General features: G+C 44.9%; 1 protein-coding gene and 1 pseudogene across 3 annotated transcripts in view; one reads left to right on the top strand and one right to left on the bottom strand.

Annotated features, from left to right (window-relative positions):
• The window catches only part of LOC134363650 (proteasome subunit alpha type-1-like), a 34,376-nt pseudogene extending 31,174 nt beyond the window's left edge, over positions 1–3,202 (bottom strand).
• A 456-nt stretch (positions 3,203–3,658) lies between these two features.
• The window catches only part of SLCO5A1 (solute carrier organic anion transporter family member 5A1), a 139,973-nt gene continuing 124,599 nt past the window's right edge, over positions 3,659–19,032 (top strand). For all 3 annotated transcript variants that reach the window (XM_063079445.1, XM_063079444.1, XM_063079447.1), the window contains exons 1-2: positions 3,659–3,837; positions 5,504–6,877. In XM_063079445.1, coding sequence (XP_062935515.1) covers positions 5,962–6,877 — 916 coding nt within the window. In that variant the 5' untranslated portion in view covers positions 3,659–3,837; positions 5,504–5,961. The remainder of the gene's footprint in view (positions 3,838–5,503; positions 6,878–19,032) is intronic.

The following is a 19,032-nucleotide window of genomic DNA, read 5'->3' as shown; positions in this document are numbered from 1 at the left end:
AAATTATACTATTTTCCCAACAAGTTCTTTTTAAGAAGCAGAAGCAAGCCTGATGTTAGTCCAGGGAAAAATGTTACCTTATTCCTTAAGGCTGCTGGCTGCAAATACAACCCTGAGAAATCTTTGGGTAAAGAGTGGCCAGAACCAAGGTCAAGGGTTTGGATCCCCACACCGGCCATCCGCCTAAACAAAACAAAACAAAGCAAAGCAAGAGTGGCCAGGGCCTTGCATTCTTGGCACACCCCAAAGGGAAGTGCAGAGATGCTCGGGGCCATGGAGGACTGCCTCTCCTGACCTCCCTCTTTTCCCTTCCCATCCTACCTCCTTCTTTTCTAGGCCCAGGTGGCAGTGGTGGTAATTATGAAACATCTCTCAAGGGAACGTGACTCTTTTGGGACAAGTGTCTCTTCTTCACAGGGAATGTTCTCCCCATTACTAGCTTTGGAGTATCTGGCTTAACTTTATTAAGGGAGTTGGCCGTTTCTTTTAGGTCTTGATGGATGGGGTCTTGTCTTCTCCTGGCTGCCTCCCAGAGGTGCTGCCCAATTGCTTGGCTCCTTTATAGGGTGACTAACTGTCCAAGTGTTTGTGCGACTGTGGTTTCTTGGGGTGTGGGACTTGCAGTGCTGAAAGAGACATGGTTGGCTACACTACACTCCTTTAGCACTTGCAGGACTTCCAGGCCACAGGGCTGGAGTGATTGCCTGCATTGACTGTGGCCAGGGCCATGTCTGTTTCTCTCCTGTTTTACCCAGCCTGAAATTTACTGCTAAGTAAGGGTGTAAATGCCAAGTTCTATTAAGGGGTTATCTTACAGATACAATTTGTTCCCTCTTAAACAATTGATACGTAATTCAATTTATAGTACTGGCAGCTATGTATTATGTATTAAGCCCACAGAATATTCTGGACAAAAACTCAGTTCTTTTTACATCTGGGAGACCTCTAACCTGAACCCTCTTTAAGGAGAAAGGAAAGGGAGAGGAGAAGAGGCTCCCTTCTGCTTTCCCCTGTCCAGAACAGCCAGATTTTTAAACCTGTAATGCCATAGGTAATTCCAAAGGCTGTTGTTCCAACCCTCCGGTTATATAAAGATCAGGAAAAAGAGCCATTTATGTATGTTAGACTGACGTAGAAGAAGCATCAGTAAGCCTGAAAATTTGAAGAGAGTTTACATCAGATGCTTCCTCTCCCAATATACCAAACAAGGCAGGTATCCCACTTGAGGCAACCATATATATTGAGTGAGATAAGCCACGGGCTGGTGGAACCCCATGATGTGAGTCTATTCCTTTCTAATAATCCAAAGATTAGGGCTGATGGAGGCATGCCTGGCCTTTTCGAAAGTCATATCTAACTATGCTAAATGTTTTCTTCTTGTTTCCTATGTGGGGCGCTAATTGGACCTTTTTAATTCTGTCTATAAATCATGACTTTTCTATTAATGGCAATTAAAAAAATCCACAGGTTCTCAGAGTTGTTTCTAGTTTAGTTATGGTAATTGACCCTGAATAAACACACTGGGTTCTAGGGACATGATTGTTTGATTTTTAGTAGGGAAGCCCTCTGATGACATCTGATGCAACAGATTGAATTTGCTATAGAATATCTGATGTCTGGAGCTGAGGCTGAAATGAGGGAATGGAGCATTCAGCTTGGTAGGAGGTAATAGGAGGCAGATCGATTCTGTTTGGATCAAGAATAAGCTCAAAAGAGTGTTTGGGTCCAGGAAGTCCCACGCATCCTTGCCCACCTTGTCAGCGGCAGCTGAAGTCATATTGCTGGTTTGTGGAAAAGTGGCCATGGGCTTGTTGGAGATCACAAGAAGAGGGTACAGTGTCAGGGAATGAAGAAGTGCATGTCTTTCCTGCATTTGATCAGTCAGTTTCAGCTGCCGGGAGATCAGTGCTATCTCAGCATGGACTAAAAGCACACACTAACTGTTCCTTTGTGTCAGCTGGCCTTACTTGTTCTCTAAGGAGTGGCTGTAGATATGGTGGTGGTTGAACTACAGTGAGATGATTAACGGTTGCAGTGTGCATTGATAAGTGAGGAGGTGATCCAGTGATAGGGAGTAGATAGACTGGAGAGTCAGGGTTAAAGGCAGACTTTTGGAGTACCTGGCTTCATATTGTCTACAGACTAGCTGTGTGCCTTTACCAAGTACTTAATATCTCTACACTTGTTGCATCTGTAAAGTGAAGACAATGCTGTCATTGGGTAAGGCCAGGGAACAATGGAGTGCCCTTGGCATGGCAGCAATGGCCAGCAGAGTGCCAGCATTGTCGCTGTTACTTGTGAGTAACCCCCTTTCTTACATTAGGTCATGATCCTGCTCTGTCAGAGGTGACCAGTGTCCCCATATACACTTTTCAGTGATCATCCTATTTGACCTTTGTGCAGCCTTGTGTGAATCCACTCTGCGGGCCCCCCCCCAAGCCATCTACTCCTCTCTGGATGATTTTCCCCATTCACCCCATCCTTTCTCATGCCACCTTTGGGCTGATAACTACTAATATTTATCTTTAGTCCAAATCTCCTGTGTGTCCTATGTCCAGTGGCTTATAGGACATGTACACTTGGATGTCTCAAAGACATTTTAAACTTAGCACATGTAAACTGGAAACCATTTTCTCCCCTGGAGCATATTTCTCCTCCTGTGTTTTTATTGGACATCATCCACACAGTCACCCAAGTGTGGCACTTGGGAGTCTTCCTACATTGGCCTATTTTCTCATCCTCCAGATTGCATCAGCTGCCAAGTCTGGCCACATCTACCTTCTTAATGTATTTTCTTTCTTTCTTTTTTTTTTGGGCAGCTGGCAGGTATAGGGATCTGAACCCTTGACCTTGGTAGTGTAATGCAAGCTCTAACCAACTGAGCCACCTGGCCAGCCCCTCGTGTTTTCAATCAGATCCCTCTTCTCAGTGCCCCCTGCCACTGCTACATCCTGTTTTGAGATTGCCTCCTAACTTGTCTCTGTGCCCACAGTGTGGCCTCACTTCAGTTCACCCCTCACTGCCAAAGCCAGCTTTCTGATGACAAAGCCAGAATGTCACTGACTCCTCCGTACTGACAGTACACGACGTGGGAAATCCTTAGTGTCTTTTCCCACTCTGTCACTCTTGCTGTCCAGTCCTCTGCCTCGTCGGTGAAGTCTCCCAGTAACTCATCTCCCCATGCCCCGGTGCCTTTGCACATGCTTGTCCTGCTGCCTGAATGAAGGTGAGCGGATACTAGCTTCTCCAGTAGCACGCTGCATACAATGTACTGCGTTGTTTTAAGCGATTTATTTACATCATGGGTATTTTCCCCACAAGACAGAGGTTTCCTCAGACCACGAATTCTGTCTTGTTCATTTTTGGTCCCAGAACCTACTGTGGTGTGTGAGACATAGTGGATGCCCAAGGCACGGAAAAACAAACAGAAAAAATTTCTTTATTCTGAGTGGGCTCTCTGCCTCAACCGCTGACTTTTTCAGAGGCCTGCTCCCTCAGGGCCTCGGTGTCCTCGCCCTTCCCGGCCCACCGCGCAGGTGAAGGGCCGCGGGTGGCTGGCTGCGGGCGGGCTGGGCTGGGCGGGGGCCGGCGCGCCTGCGCCCTCTGCAGCTCCACTCCGGGCGCGCCTCTGTGCGCGGGTGTCTGTTTGGAGAGGAGAGGCTTTGGTGACAGGCGAGGGTGGGGGGAAGAGTTCAGCCCGAGTCAGTCTCATTCACTGATTTCTCGGCGCTGGACCGAGGCTGCCTTCCCAAGAGGCTCCCAACTACCCCCGCACCTCCGTAGTCCCACCTCCGGCCGCTGCACTCTCAGCCTGGCAGACTGACGGACGGCTCGCTAGTGAGTAGCGGCGGTTGTGCGCCGGGCAGCAGGGCCAGCTATCCCCGGCGGTCCTGTCCTCCCACGGGCTGTGCATGTGTGTGTGTGTGTGTGTGTGTGTGTGTGTGTGTGTGTGTGTGTATGTGTGTGTATGTGTGTGTGTGTGTACGCGCGCGCCTGTGTGTGTCCGCGCTCGCGCAGGAGGTGTCCCTGGGATTCCACGCCTGCTCCGAGAGCTCCCTGCCGGGATGCGCGTGTCCATGCGAGTCTGCGCCGCGCCGCGGCTGCTCGCCCAGCCAGGAGCTCGTACGCCCCCTGCGCGGGGAGGGAGTTTGCCGGGATTTCCCAGTTCGGCGCGCAGCGGCTCCTGGGGTTCCCCGAGAAGGCGCCCGAGCGAGCGGGCGGCGGGGAAGCCCGGGCTTGCGAGCGGCGGGCAGGCCGGGATCTGGGAGCGGGTCCGGCCCAGCACAGCCGAGGGAGACGCCGGAGCGGCCACCTCTGGCCGCCCAGCCTCTCCGCCGTTCTCCTTACGCTTCCTCCTTTCTTTTCTCAGCAGCATCACAAAGGCGCGCCGCAGAATGGAAGCCAATGCCGCGGAGCCCGGCTCTCTCCCACCTGGTGCACTTCGCCCCGGGCCGGAGGAGTCGGGTGGGGGTCCTCAGGATTAGGGGAGGGGGTTTACCACGGTGGCAGACCTGTTTTCTGCTGTCGCTGAATTCAAGCTGGGTGCTGGATCGCGCGAGCGGTTCCAACACGTACACGCGCGCGCGTGTGTGTGTGTGTGTGGGGGGCGCACGCGATCACGCACCCCGGGCCCACGCTCGCGGGGTGCGCTCGGTAAACAGCACGCCTCCCCGCCGGCCAACGCGTGTCGAGCCGGCTCGGTGGGCTCCTCACGCGCGCGGTGACAGCGTGCCGGCATCTCTTTGTTTGGTTGTGGCTTCCCCAGCCCTCCGCAAAGCAAATTGATTTTCGGTTTCACTTAACACTGCGCGCTGGGACTTAGTGTGGGCCACAGCCTCGAATGCCCCTGGTATTTGTAATTGAATAGTTCTTTCAGGCGGGGGGTTATTTTTAGTGTCAGGAATAAAAAGACAAGCACGTTGACCTTTTTGCTGCTACGTGTCTCTGATGGAGCAAATTCACATCTAGTCGCACACACGTGCCAGTGCACAAGTGTGCACACACATTTCTACACACGTAGTCCACCCTCCCCCCCACCTTCTTTTCTTTTTTAAAATTGGGACAGGGAATGCATTGTGTGTTTGGAAAAAAAAGAAACTTTCCTTTGTTCTTTTGGGCATTTTCTATTTTGAGTAATGGAGTAGGAGTACGAAAAGGTTGCAATTAGTTCACTCGAATAAAAGACACTGCTTCTGAGTCAGAGCCGCCAGGTTGATAATTATTAACATATAAAAGCAAATGCACTGTTTAAGGCAAAAGGGGCGGGGCGGGGGCAGGTCCGCGGCAGACAATGAGGGAGAGTCTCCGCCGACCGCCTGCTGCTTATTGTTCCGGGGCTAGAGGCTGCAGCCCGCAGCTGCCTTCTCCTCCAGGGTTTAGCTCCACGCTCGCCCCTCCGTCCCATTCGGAACCGTCGGGGTCACCTAGCGCTGGGTCCCGGGTTCCGGGACGCTAGCCCCAGCCACAGTTGCCCTTCGCTGACCGTCCTTCCTCTGCTTTGCAGGTTAGCAGCTTCACGCCCGAGGGTGTCGGGAGCCCAGGCGGCGAGGACCGGGCGCCCCCGGAGCAGCAAGCAGCTGGGCGATATGCCGTGCGGGCAGCGGCGCTAAGTGCCCCGGCGCTGAGCGCGGGGTACGTTCGCTCCTGGCCGCGGGCCAAGCGGCGGCGGCGGAGGGCATGAGCCCGGGACGCGCCAGGCGCCTGCCGCGTGCTACCGCCCCGAGGTGGACGCCAAGCAGGGTTCATCGCAGGAGCGCGCGGACACCTGCCCTCCGGGGCACGCGGCTGCGGTCAGGATGCCCTGGGCGCCTCCTTGCTGGTGAGGATGTCCTGCTGCGCGGCTTTGCACCCGTCCCAGGTGGGCACGATTGAGTGCGCCCGGCTTCGGCCTCTCGTGCCGGTAGATGAAAAGCGCCAGAGTCCTTGTGGGCAATCAACGATCGAATCTGAATTTTAAGAGCCATGGACGAAGGTACTGGGCTGCAGCCCCGGGCTGGAGAGCAGCTGGAGGCACGGGCCACAGTAGGAGCTGTCCAAGAGAAGTGCGAGCCAGAGACCTTTAGGTCTAAGAGTTTACCGGTGCTGAGCAGCGCCTCCTGCCGGCCGACCCTCAGTCCTGCGAGTGCAGACGCCAAGCCAGCCTTTGGCTGTATGGATTCTTTGGGCCACCAGGAGCTGAAGCCAGGCCTGAACCCGTTGGCACCCAGCCCCTCTGCCCCGTCCACTTCGGCGGGGATGGCAGGGCTCGTGGACTGTAACCACAGGGTGGACCTCAGCAAAACCGTCTCGGTGTCCTCCGCGTTGGCCACGCTGCAGGAGAGAAGGTGCCTCTATGTGGTCCTCACCGATTCCCGCTGCTTCCTGGTTTGCATGTGCTTTCTGACCTTCATCCAGGCGTTAATGGTCTCCGGGTATCTGAGCAGCGTCATCACCACCATTGAAAGGCGCTACAGTCTGAAGAGTTCCGAGTCGGGGCTGCTGGTCAGCTGCTTTGACATCGGGAACCTGGTGGTGGTGGTGTTCGTCAGCTACTTTGGCGGCCGGGGTCGGCGGCCCCTGTGGCTGGCCGTGGGGGGACTTCTCATCGCCTTGGGGGCTGCCCTCTTCGCCTTGCCTCACTTCATCTCGCCTCCCTACCAGATCCAAGAGTTGAACGCCTCAGCCCCCAACGACGGCCTGTGTCAGAATGGCAACTCCACGGCGACTTTGGAGACCCCCGCCTGCCCGAAGGACTCGGGAGGAAATAATCACTGGATCTATGTGGCTTTATTTATTTGCGCACAGATTCTCATTGGAATTGGCTCCACACCTATTTATACTCTGGGACCAACCTACTTAGATGACAATGTCAAGAAAGAAAACTCATCCTTGTACCTAGGTAAGACTCCTGTTCTCTCAGATGTTTGGCTCACACTGAAACTTACTCTCCTTCCAAAAATCAAAAGGAAACATTATCTTTCCCATTTTCATATATATTAAGCATTAAGGTTCACTTCATTTTATATTTTAGCCTTGGTGTGCTGTGTTTTCGGTTTGGGGAAGAATCAATGAGTTGAGGGTTCTTGGAACTAATATTCAGACCCACACTTCATATTTGTCTTTCCCCAAATAACACAAACTTTTAACTTTTGTGGGGTGGTGCTTTTCTCTCTTGCCACCTATCTTTGGCAAAGTACCCATCTGTCAACTTTAACTTCTAATAAACGTGTTCAGGAAGGAATAGAAGTAACTAGTGTGTGAAATTTTGAATTACGTACTGATTTCGTCTGCTGCTGTTTCTCATTCCTGTCCCCAACAGCAGGGATAATAGAGCAGCCCGACTACAGATGACATAAAACGTGCTTTATTGCCCCTAACCGTGTATTTCTTACATATCATCTGAATCACTATTTAAAACAAAAACAACAAATCTTGAATGATATCAAACGACTGGGTTATCCTTATGCAGAAGCAACATCACAGGTTGTAAGGTTTATCCAAAGCTACTTTTACTGCTGGTTGAAGACCCTCAATTATGTGAACTTGGGGGAAGACTCCACTGTTTTCTGAAGAGTGGCAGCTCTGGGATTTAGTGTTGTTGACTTGTATAAATCAGAGCCAGTGGATAGAGGGTCTTGGGTTAAGTCCAGGGTACTCATGTGAGGCCAGGCAGTGGTTGCAGTGGGGAGGAAAATCTACTTCTAGAAATCTGCGTGATTGTCAGTACTCTCTTGTCGTAACTGCTCCTTCAAAACTGAATTTCTTTTATTTTCTTATTTTTACTTTATCTTTATTACGCAATGTAACATGTTTTGTGGTCCTTTACCAATCCTTCCCCTCCTGCCCCTTTCCCACTTCTGGTGTCCTCAGTTCCTTCAAAACTGAACTTCTAAGGGATGGATTTGAATGCGTGAAATAGTTGTCAACTGGATGCTATTTTTTCCCCTTTAAGTTTCTCTACAGAGTCCACCTAAAACAGTATAAGGGATTTTACTTTATAAAAAAATTAAAATGGTAAGTCAGCAAATACTGGATACATTTAGCAATTTATTAGTCATGTGCTGATAGGATCCTTGGTTTGGAAATAATCAGGTTTTCAAAGGACAGTGAAAATGATATCTTATGTAAGAGGGCTATGCTTTGTCCTCCATACAACTACTGTCCCCAGAAGCTATTAGGGAAGGGTGTTTAAGTCCCCAGTAGTTCCTAGTAACTGGCCCAGTGCATCAGTACAAGAGTTTTATAACTTATCTTTATTATTAAATTCAAGAGAAAGAAATTTCCATTCTGGGCAGAGAAGACTAGTTTGCTTATTACCTTGCCTTCATGTTTTCTAACATGATAAACTTTTAAACCTACAGAAAAGTTGAATCAACAGTAATAAACAGCAGGATACACAACACCTAGATTCAATAATTGTTTATTTAGTCAAATTTGCTTTACCAACCTGTGTGTGTGTGTGCATATACACAAATATATATATGCTTTTGGGGTGGGGGGCTGAGTCCTTTGAAAGTAATTGCAGACATGGCTAGGCTCTAACATACATCTTTCTAAAAATAAGGGCATTCTTTTACATAACTGCAGGAGCATTAACATCCTAAGAAAGTTAATAATCATTCCTACTATCATCAAATATCCAGGCCATATTCAAATTTCCTCAATTGTCCTTCCATGAAGTTTTTTATAATTATAATTTTTTAAACCAGGAGCCAGTCAAGACTCCCTCATCCACTGCATTTGGCTGTTAGCCTTTTTAGTCTTTTATAATCTAGAACAGTGCCTCAACTTTCTTCTTTTTCCATGACATAGACTTTTGGAAGGGACAAGGCTAGTTGATTTGCAGAATGTTTCACATTCTAGATTTATCTGATTATTTCCTTATGGTGTGATTTACCCTGTTCCTCCCATCCCCTGTATTTCTTGTATCCTGGAATTTCAGTCTTGATTAAAGGCTTGATTAAATTAAGACAAAACATTTTTGGTTGGACTACTTCACAGGTGATCCTATGTTGTTTATATTACACATATCTGGTCGTTCATTAGAGATGTTAAGTTTTATCACTTGATCGGGTGGGTGATGACCAAATCTTTCCATTGTAAAGATACATTTCTCCCTTTATTTTTTTTTTTCATCTTTTTTTCTTAAAAAGATGACTGGTAAGGGGATCTTAACCATTGACTTGGTGTTGTCAGCACCACGCTCTCCCAAATGAGCTAATTGGCCATCCCTATATAGGGATCCGAATCCGTGGCCTTAGTGTTATCAGTACCACACTCTCCCAAGTGAGCCACAGGCCAGCCAACATTTCTCCCTTTAAAAGTAATCTTTAGAGTGAATCCTTGACACTGTGTAAATATCCCAGTTGTTTTTCATGTTTTTGCTGATCTTTGCCTCTATTTACTTTGAAAACTTGGATCTCCCTTCCATTCCATTTCTGGGTACTATTGACAAAAATTTGCTTCATCAAAATCACAGGCAGAGTCCTATGCAAAGCAATCATTATTCACTAATAAGAGGTCTGAGATGAAGCTTTTCTGGTAGTGGTTGCCCACCAAGGAGAAAATCAGCAAGTGTACGTTAAGTACGTATTCTGTGCTAGGCATTGTGCTAGTTTTGGGAAGACCAAAAATGGGATATAGTCCTGGCATCTGAGGAACTTTCAGTGTCCTGAAGAAATATTGTCAGTTTAAGGTAGAGGTGTGAATGACATGGGCCAGGAAAGGAAAATCATAGAAATGGTGTTTGCTTTATTTTCTTCTTTTTCTTTTTAAAAAGAGATTGACTAAATTTTTATTTTTGGAAAAAATTTTGATGAATGAATGCCTTAGGATGCTGCTGTGGGTTAAATTGTCCCCCAAAGCCCATGTACTAGAAACTTAACCCCCACTGTTGTAACAGTGTTAAGAGGGTGGAAAATCCTATTATGGTAATTGAAAGGTAGGGCCTTGAAGAGGTGATTAGATTGTGAGGACCATGCCCTAGCGAATGGATTAGTCCATCGATGGTTTAATGGTGGTCATGGGTCTGGTTCTGAGGGCTTTAAAAGGAGGACTGAGGAGTTAGTTCTCTCTGCTCTGCCGTTCTGCCATGTGAGACCCCTATGTCACTGTTACCACCAACAAGGCCTTCATTAGATGTTTTCCCTAGAGTTTGGACTTACAAGCCTCCAAAACTATAAGCAATAAGTATTGTTTCTTTACAACTTACCCAGTTCCAGGAATTTTGTTATAAGCAACAGAAACGGACTAAAGCAGACACACTCTTTAGGAAATTCATGAGAATTCTGCTTTATATTCGATGGATCTCAGTGAAAGCTATAGTGGTTTGAGTACCAGGAATCTTACATTATTTTATTTAATGTTCTCAATGGATTGATGAGATGGGGATTTTTCCCCTTGGTTTGGGGCTGAGGAAACTGAGGCTCAGACCTCACTGCTGTGCCTTTCTGGCCCCAGAGCCCTTGAGCTTCCCTCCATGCTGCTTGGCTCTTTGGCAGGGGGCCCAAACAGCCAGCTGAACTAAAGGCTGTGGCACGTTCAGCAGAGTTGGGAATGGTGCAGAAGAACACAGAAGTAGCCTGAAGTGATCAACACATGATCAAAACAAGATTATTCTTGAAACCCTTTAAGGTAGGTTTCATAGACTACCTCTGTACAAATCAAAACCAGAGAGACTACCATATTCTTAGAACATGAGCAGTGTTAACCAATCATAAATGTGGGATTTTTCCTAGTAAATAACTGGTTAAATATCTTTATTTTTCACCAAACTGTTCTTTTATGTTAACTTTTTCACCACCCACCCCTTTCTTAACCTTCCTGTCAGTCTAACTTTTCATTATAACCACAGAAGAAAGGAAAAAAAAAAAAAAAAAAAAAATCAGCTACCAGGTTAGTAATTGCAGGCAGGAACAAATATCTGAAGTAATGTTAAAACCATTAAAATGGGATGTAATTGTATATCTTAATCTTTTGAAAGTTCTGTGTTAACATTCTGGCAGCTTTAACTGTAGAAGAGGTGTGGTCATAGATGAGATACATTGACATTTATATCCACTAGATGCCTTAACTCCTGCAAGGCGAGAGGGTCAGGGTTGACTTGGAGCATAGAGAAAGCTTTGTAGGTGTAGAAGGAAGATTAGCAGCTCGACAGTGATTTGTACTATCTCAAGGAGAGAGAGAAAACGTGATCCTTTGGGGACAAGAAATTCATGAATCAAAAGGGAAAGGAGAAAGAATGGATAAAAGGTGGGAAAAGGGAAAAAAGGATACATTTCTAGAATAAAAAACACAGCTCTGATTGGGTGATATTCAGGATAAGTAATGATCGGCATGGGCTGGCCATCAATCAAGCAGTGTGGGTGCTGGATATGCCAGCTATGCCCCCTCCCTGATGTGTCCTGATAACTGTCAGCCCTGACTTCACCCCACAGAGATGGGTTGGAATGGGCCCAGTGCCTTAGAAAGTGCACCAGATAAGGAGGCAGGAAATCTGTATTTCAGTCCCTCTCTACCAATGTCTGGTTGTGGGACCTTAGAAATCCCCTCCCTTCTCCCAGCCTCTGTTTCCAGATGGGGATGATCGCATTTGTTCCCCTCACTGTAATATTTTGAAGACCAAATGAGACTCCATGTGTGCCAGTGCCCTGCAGACTGTAAGGGCCGGCACTTGGCTCTGTCAAAGCAGAATTCAAACTTATCCCAGTAAGTGGGCACAGAGGGGACTGAGAGGTATTTTGCTCTTTCTGAGTACAAAAACCCTCAGTGTGTCTTTTTTAATAATTGGAAAAATGGAAAGAAACATTGTGTCATAAATTAAAACATTGTATAGGAGGGCCGAGCCCGTGGCGCAATCGGGAGAGTGCGGCGCTGGGAGCGCGGCGAAGAATGGCCGGTGCACTCACTGGCTGAGTGCCGGTCACGACAGACAAAAAAAAAAAAAAAAAAAAAAAAAAAATCATTGTATAGGAAATCACTCCTTAGGAACGTTGTACAGGAAAAATCTTGATCAGAGTCTTAGCAATGTTTACTCTGATTAATTGAATTTTCTGAGGACCCAACGTTTTATCACGAGAACTTTCTGCATGTCAACCTTTATTGACCATCTTTCTTTAATGTGTAGATATTTAAGTAAAGTATGTTTGCACCTGGTGTAACATACATAGCAAAAGCTCTTTGGAAGTTTGAGGGGCTTGTGGTATCCCAGCTTCACTGCAGTGGGTCTTCCTTCACCCACGAAGACAGTGGTGGGATATTTGGAGAACAAGGACGGGTCCCAGGTCAGACTCAGAAGTAATTATTATTGTTTTAAAACTAAATTCCTCCTGGCTTATTATTTTCTTTTCTTTTTAAAACATTTCCTCAGTCTTTTAGAAGTAGAGTGAACTTGAAACTAGTTGAGTTCTATATCATCAAAATTTTATAGTAAAGTTAAGATTGTATATGTGTATGTCTGTATATATGTGTATCACATATATGATTTTATACTCATATATATGTGTGCGTGTGTATGCACTTACTGAAATATTTTTCTTTTTCTGAGTATAGAAACCCTTAAACACCTTTTTTTATAATTGGAGAAGTCTCTCATTAGAACAATTGTATAGAAAAATCTTGATCAGTGTTTCAGCAGTTGTGTAGAGCAATGTATATGTACATACTGTAGATTTATATCTATATAATTTTATTTATAGTAGTATAATCAATATCAGATACACATGGACTTTTCAGTTCAGTGTTCTCTGGAGCCATATAACCAAGTTTTCCAGTGGCTTTGACAAATTAGGGGTTTCTTTGTCTTGAGTGATATGCCATCTGGGGTGGGCTGTCAAGGGCGGGGTGCCAGGTTCCTTCTCCCTTCCTGCCGGGCTCTTCCTAACGATGGCTGCTGCACCGCAGGCACCACACGCCTGTTCCCTCCAGACTGAGAGAAAGAGGCAGCAGCCGCTTACTCTCGAGGATGTCCTGTCGGCTGGACGGAGTTGCCTGGCCTATTCCAGTTAACATGGTTTTTGAGAAGTCAGGTTTTAGGTTTTCCAGTCATATGGAAGAGGCAGGCAAGTGAGATGAGGGTGGAGAAGCGAGGACTGATCGGCCATGTCGTATCTGCCACACTTTGCCATAGTCACCAGAAGATTCAGGACTTTTTTTCCTGACCAGTTTTAACCTACCCCAAGTACCTAGATGCATTAGTTTTCCTGATCTTTTTGTGGGGATTTTGAAGGGCCCAATAACTAGCACTTCATTCCCCCTCTTGAGTTGTGAGTTAATGGAGAAATATGAGAAAAGAGTGAATACATGGGGGCCCAAATATCACTTTATAAAATGGATAGAAGTGAGGTTGAAGGTTGTAGCTCGTATCTTTCTTGTGCAAGTGGAGTTTCTAATCATTGCAGGATTAGATAGACTTACCCAGGCAGCCACAGGCAATGGTGCACCCGAGCCATGTGGCCACTGTGGGTCTCCCCCATGTGGAGTGCGGTGAGGGTGATGCCCAGGTAAGACATGCTAAGAAGGAGCAGGGTGGAGTTTTTTCTCCCTGTGTGCATACTGACTCCCAAGAGGCAAAAAGGAGAGGTTGGGCTGAACATGCCCAGTTTATTTGAAATTCATCAGTCACGTTAATCCCCTTCTCCTTTCTTGAGGAGGAACAGTGGAGGCAGGGAGAAGGCAAGAGAGGAGACATCGAGAGTAGAAATACTCCATCTCTTCTAAGACTTTTAACTGGTTTTTAATTCTGCTTTAATTTTACTTGTCTTGTTTACAATGTGTTTCTCTTTGTAAAACCCTTTTTGGAAGTAGGCTCTGTGCAAATCATGAATAAAAAAAAAAAAAAAAAAAAACTCCATTGAAAGCTAATAGGAGGGAGAAAGATGATTGAGGGATTTGAGGAAATGATTCCAGGACACATGCAGAATCCACTGGAAGGTGCAGTACAGCGAGGGGAAGACCGCACAGCACCAGCCCTTGTTAGGACGTTCCTGAGTTTCACATGCACCTGGGACAGTTACTCTGTGTCATAACAGGTATGTCTTCTCTACCCATAGCAGTGATTGAATTTATATCAGCTGGTCACTTTTGGTTTCTAAGGCAAATTAGTCAGTCTTGGATGCTGAGAAACAATCTTCAGGGTCTAACTGCTATGCAGAGGGGTTTACTACTTCATTGTGAAAAACACATCTGGGTGCACATTGATTTATTCATTCCACCCACAGTAACAGAGAGCAGCCTTTTCAGTAGCATTTATGATACAGTTTTCAACACGATTTTATTAATCTCTCCCCTCACATTGCCATGCGTTTTGTTATCTGTGTGGTCTGAAGCAGTCCTTCTAAAACTTCATTATGTGTGTGAGTCACCAGGGGATCTTGTCAAAGTGCAGATTCTGTTTCTGTAAATCTGGGTTGGGCCTGGCTTGGGCCTGAGAGTCTGAATTTGTTTCTTTCTTTTGTTTTCTTTTTTGGTGCCTGGCTGGTACAGGGATCTGAACCCTTGACTTTGATGTTGCATTTCTAATATGCTTCCTGGTGAGGACATTACTGTTGATCCAAGGACCACATTTTGAGCAGCAAGGATTAAAAGACCAGAGATCTTTGGCCCTTTCTACAGGTGGGATGTCTCTCCCTTTGGGCTGGGGGTTGGAGCCGCTGTTGGTAAAACCAGCTGCAGATTGAAGTTCTGCTTTGTTGAGGAGAACACCACCATCTTTTACTGCATTTGCAAAAGCAAGATGTCAGTACTGGGTGTTTTATAAGCTGTGGTTACTTCTTAGAATTCCACACTTAAAAATGTTTAAACATTCAGCAGTGTATCGTAGATACTACAGTATCTACTGAGCATTGATGTAGCAACGGGTAATGCACAGTTAATTTCTACTTCCTACCCCTTGCTTGCTAGAAGACCTTCCTATTTACAAAGATTTTTTTCCTGAGTCTCCTTCATCCACATGTTCAGACTTCTCTGATTCTATAATTTGGGGGTTTTACTTCTAGTTTCAAGACATAGAGTAACTTGAAAGCTTAAGATGGAAAAAGTTTACAGCATCATTATTGACAATTCTTTGCTGGATAATTCTTCGATGGGGGGTGGGGCTCTCTCCCGGGCACTACAGCATCACTGGCCTAAACACCACTAAATGACAGTAGACCCCCTGCAAGTTGTGACAGTCAAACATGACTCCAGACGTCGCCAAATGTCCCTGGGGCGGGGGGGCAAGCAAAATCACCCGTGGTTGAGAATGACTACTGTAGAATGACCTGGAGGCTGTGCAGTGTTGTATGGGAACAGAGGTTCAGAACCTGCAGCACCTGAATAGTGCAAAATCGTGAATGGTTTTTGAGGAGAACCAGGCAGCTGTGGAATCCCCATTTCCTTTTTTGTGGAATCTCCATCAGTTTTCCTCCTGCAAAAGGAAACTGAAAACAAAGGATGTAACGACTAGCCACTGCAGAACACCCAACAATTGCAGAGCACACTGGCATGGACCCATGGTCTCTACTTCCAAATATTCCAGTCTCTATTCCCAAAAAGACAAGCAGAACAACCCAAATCCCCAGATATGTTCCTTTACCTTCATTTCTTTGAAAGCTTCAGTCCTTAAATGCCTACTCTAAAATTCATTTTGTCTCCATTTTTCTTTTCCAAAATCCCTATTCCTTCTTTTTAAAATATGCCCAAATAGAATGACTGGAAATTCCCACACACTTGAAAAAAATCCTCATAGTTGAAGTACAAACACACGTTAATCAACATGTGCTAGAATGTTGCATAGGCTAGGGAGAATTGACCACCATCTGAGGGCTTGGACTGAGAATTTCCACTTATGTGGTAATAATTTTTAAAATACAGATAGGTTTATAGCCTATACATCAGTTCAGACTCAGAGCAGTTTTGCTGTATAACCTGGGCAAATCCTTTAAATTTTTTTTAACTGTATTAACCTTTTTTTTTTTTTTTTTTGGCAGTTAGCCAGTAGAGGGATCTAACCAACTGAGCTAATGGGCCAGCCCCCATCTTAACCATTTTTAAGTGTACATTTCAATAATGAGTATATTCACATCATTGTGCAACAGATCTCCAGAACTTTTTCATCTTGTAAAACCAAAACTCTTTACCCATTACACAACAACTCTCCATTCTCTCTCCTCCGGCCACTCAGCCCTTGGCAACCACCATTCTACTTTTCTGTTTCTATGAATTTGACTACTTTAGATATCTCATATAAGTGGAATCATACAGTATTTACAGTATTTGTCTCTTTGTGACTGGCTTATTTGATTTAGCCTAATGTCTTCTAGGACACGTCTTGGCTTGAACACTACTGCTGGAAAGTGTCTCAGCCAAGAAGGCCAGCATGCCCCTTTTTCTGTCTGATCACTCTTTGCAATGGAAAAACTTCTGATCCTCACTCTCCGAAACCATTTCCAATATTGATCTTCCCTTTGTCTGTCACCAGACTCCCAATTCACTGCTAACAGTTCTATATTTCATTATCTACTGAGGAGACGAGGGGGAAGGCTAGTGGTTTCTTAGATTCCAGTCATCTCTTAAGTATTCGGGTTCATTGGTTCTGAGCCTTGGTCAGTCTGACTTGACATGGTCTTTTTCTGGAACTTAGGACTGAGGTCTGGAGAGGAGTCACAGCCTCTTTTGTTTTTAACCTTGAACCATCAGAAGCCGGCCCCTTGAGCACTTTCTCTACCCTCTGGAGGCTTGAGTGATGTTGCTGTGTGACAGCTGTCCCTGGGGAATCAGTATTCCTTTTGCTCCTTTTCCCAGTAGCTGTGTATTACTTGATGGTAAATTCAGAGTCTACTTCCCCTCCTGGGAGTTGTGATTGCACATGAAACTGTCACCTTGCAAAAACTCTTCCTGGGTGTTGTGAATGCATGTGAAACTGTCACCCTGCAAAAACTCTTCCTGGGTGTTGTGATTGCATGTGAAACTGTCACCCTGCAAAAACACTGATCCCTGTTAGCTGATATAACCTAGAAAGACAGGTGCAAGTTACTCTCACTTATAAGTATAGAACATATTCATGTAATTAATATTCTCGGCAGGGTGAAATTACATAATTTGCAAGTGTCTGAAATTGAATTGTATAATTCCTGACTGTGTAGTATTTGGGAATTTTTAGCTATAATACAACAACAACAACAACAACAACAATGATAATACAGTTATGGGTTTTGTTTTGTCAGGCATTTTTCTAATTTTTCGGCCTTCATTCTTATGAAGGTCATAGTAGTTTTAAGATGCTTCTAAAATATATATAAGATAAGGTTTGCCATTTCAACCATTTGTAAGCATACAATTTATGGAATGAATTACATTCCCAGTGCTGTATGACCACCACCTCTATTTATTTCAAAAACTTTTTTGACATCCTAAACATAAGCTCTATACCCAGTTAAGTAATAACTTCGCATATTCCCTCTCCAGTTTCTGATAACCTCTAATCTACTTCTGTCTATGAATTTTTTTCTTTTTAATTAATTTTTTTCTTAATTGGCCCATGATGATTGTATATATTTATCGAGTACAATGTGATATTTGGGTACACTTATACTGTGTGCAATGATCAGGGTGATTAGCATATCTATCACCTCAAACATTTGTCACATCTTTGTTTTGGGAACATTCAAAATTCTCTGTACTAGCTACTTGAAGTTACATAGTAATTTGTTGTTGACTGTAGTCTCCCTACAGTCTTCCTATCTTGCTACAATTTTGTCAGTTTCTGATCAGTGTGTAATGAAGAACCAACAATCCTCATTTGAAAAGTTTCTTAATATTATTAGGTGAAAGATATTTGCCAGTATTCTGTCTAGAAATATGCTTATGTCCCTGCCTGGTGTTTAATTTAGGCTGGAAGGGGAATGTGTCCTGATTTGAACTGTGTTTTAATGGCTTTCCTTTAGGTGCAGAACATCAGCAACTTTCAACAAGATGAAAAAATCTTCCTGAGAGAAGTCTGAAAAATTACCTATGACAAAGACTTAAAATTATGTATAAATCTTAGAATAATGATTATGAAATTTGGTTTTGCTGCTTTTTAAGATGTCTCCAGTTATTTTGTTGTTGTTAAACTCTCAAAAGAATTTAGCTTAATGTCTTTAATTAGGGTTGGTTGGGGGTAGTGGTAGCTAAATGCAAGCCAGGAAGAGTGGTTGGTAGTGCTATTCCGAATTGCTGAGTTCAGTTTTTTCGGTGTGCAGTATTCTCCTCTATACACACTTTATTTCCTTTTAGGTTCTGGAGCTGCTGTAGTCAGGAAGAGGTCTGCAGAACCCTCACATGCATTCTGGTGTTGCACTTATTTATCCACTTATATGAGGATCATACCACTCTGAAAAGTATTAATTTAGAGCTTAAATATTTCAGGTCTCCAATTTTGTAGAAATGGTAAACTATATGTAGATGGCTAATTTGTAATTCGACGCAAACTCAACTGTACTTACTGATGTGACTTTGACCAAATCACATAACCTTTCAGGACTTCAGTTTTCTTTTATGTAAAATGTTTGATTCCATATCTTCTCAGGTGGCTTCTAATCTCACCTGTCATTTTGTGAAAGTTTGGTTACGTGTTGGGGCAATGGGAGAGGAGGGTTGCTATACTGTATACTGTATTTCTAAAACTAATCCTAGGAAGTAGCTCCTGATCCCCATGGGGCTTACAACCTACTTTGGTGACTTTTTTAGCATCATTTATTCTGGATGATTTAAGATGATCTTTGATCAGCATGCCCTCTGGCAAGTCATTTGACATTTTGCATTTGTAAATTGATGGAATTGAATTAGAGAGTGTCAAAGGGTCTTCCCAGAGCTCTACTCTCTGATTTCTTCTGGATCTTCTGAGGCATGGATTCAAAAACTAGCTTATGTAAGGTACTTAAATCTTGTAGTGAAGAGTGTGGCTGCTGGAGCCCGTCTTCCTGGGTTCCAGTCCCAGCTCCTTCCTGACCAGTGGCGTAAGCTGGGGCAGGTTCGGTGGCCTCTCTGGGCCTTTGTTAATATGGGGATCATAGTGGCTCATTATGAATTAATGCA

Source organism: Cynocephalus volans, chromosome 15, assembly GCF_027409185.1.
Source record: "Cynocephalus volans isolate mCynVol1 chromosome 15, mCynVol1.pri, whole genome shotgun sequence".
NCBI classification, from domain to species: Eukaryota; Metazoa; Chordata; class Mammalia; order Dermoptera; family Cynocephalidae; genus Cynocephalus; species Cynocephalus volans.
This window is presented reverse-complemented; position numbering and strand designations above follow the sequence as displayed.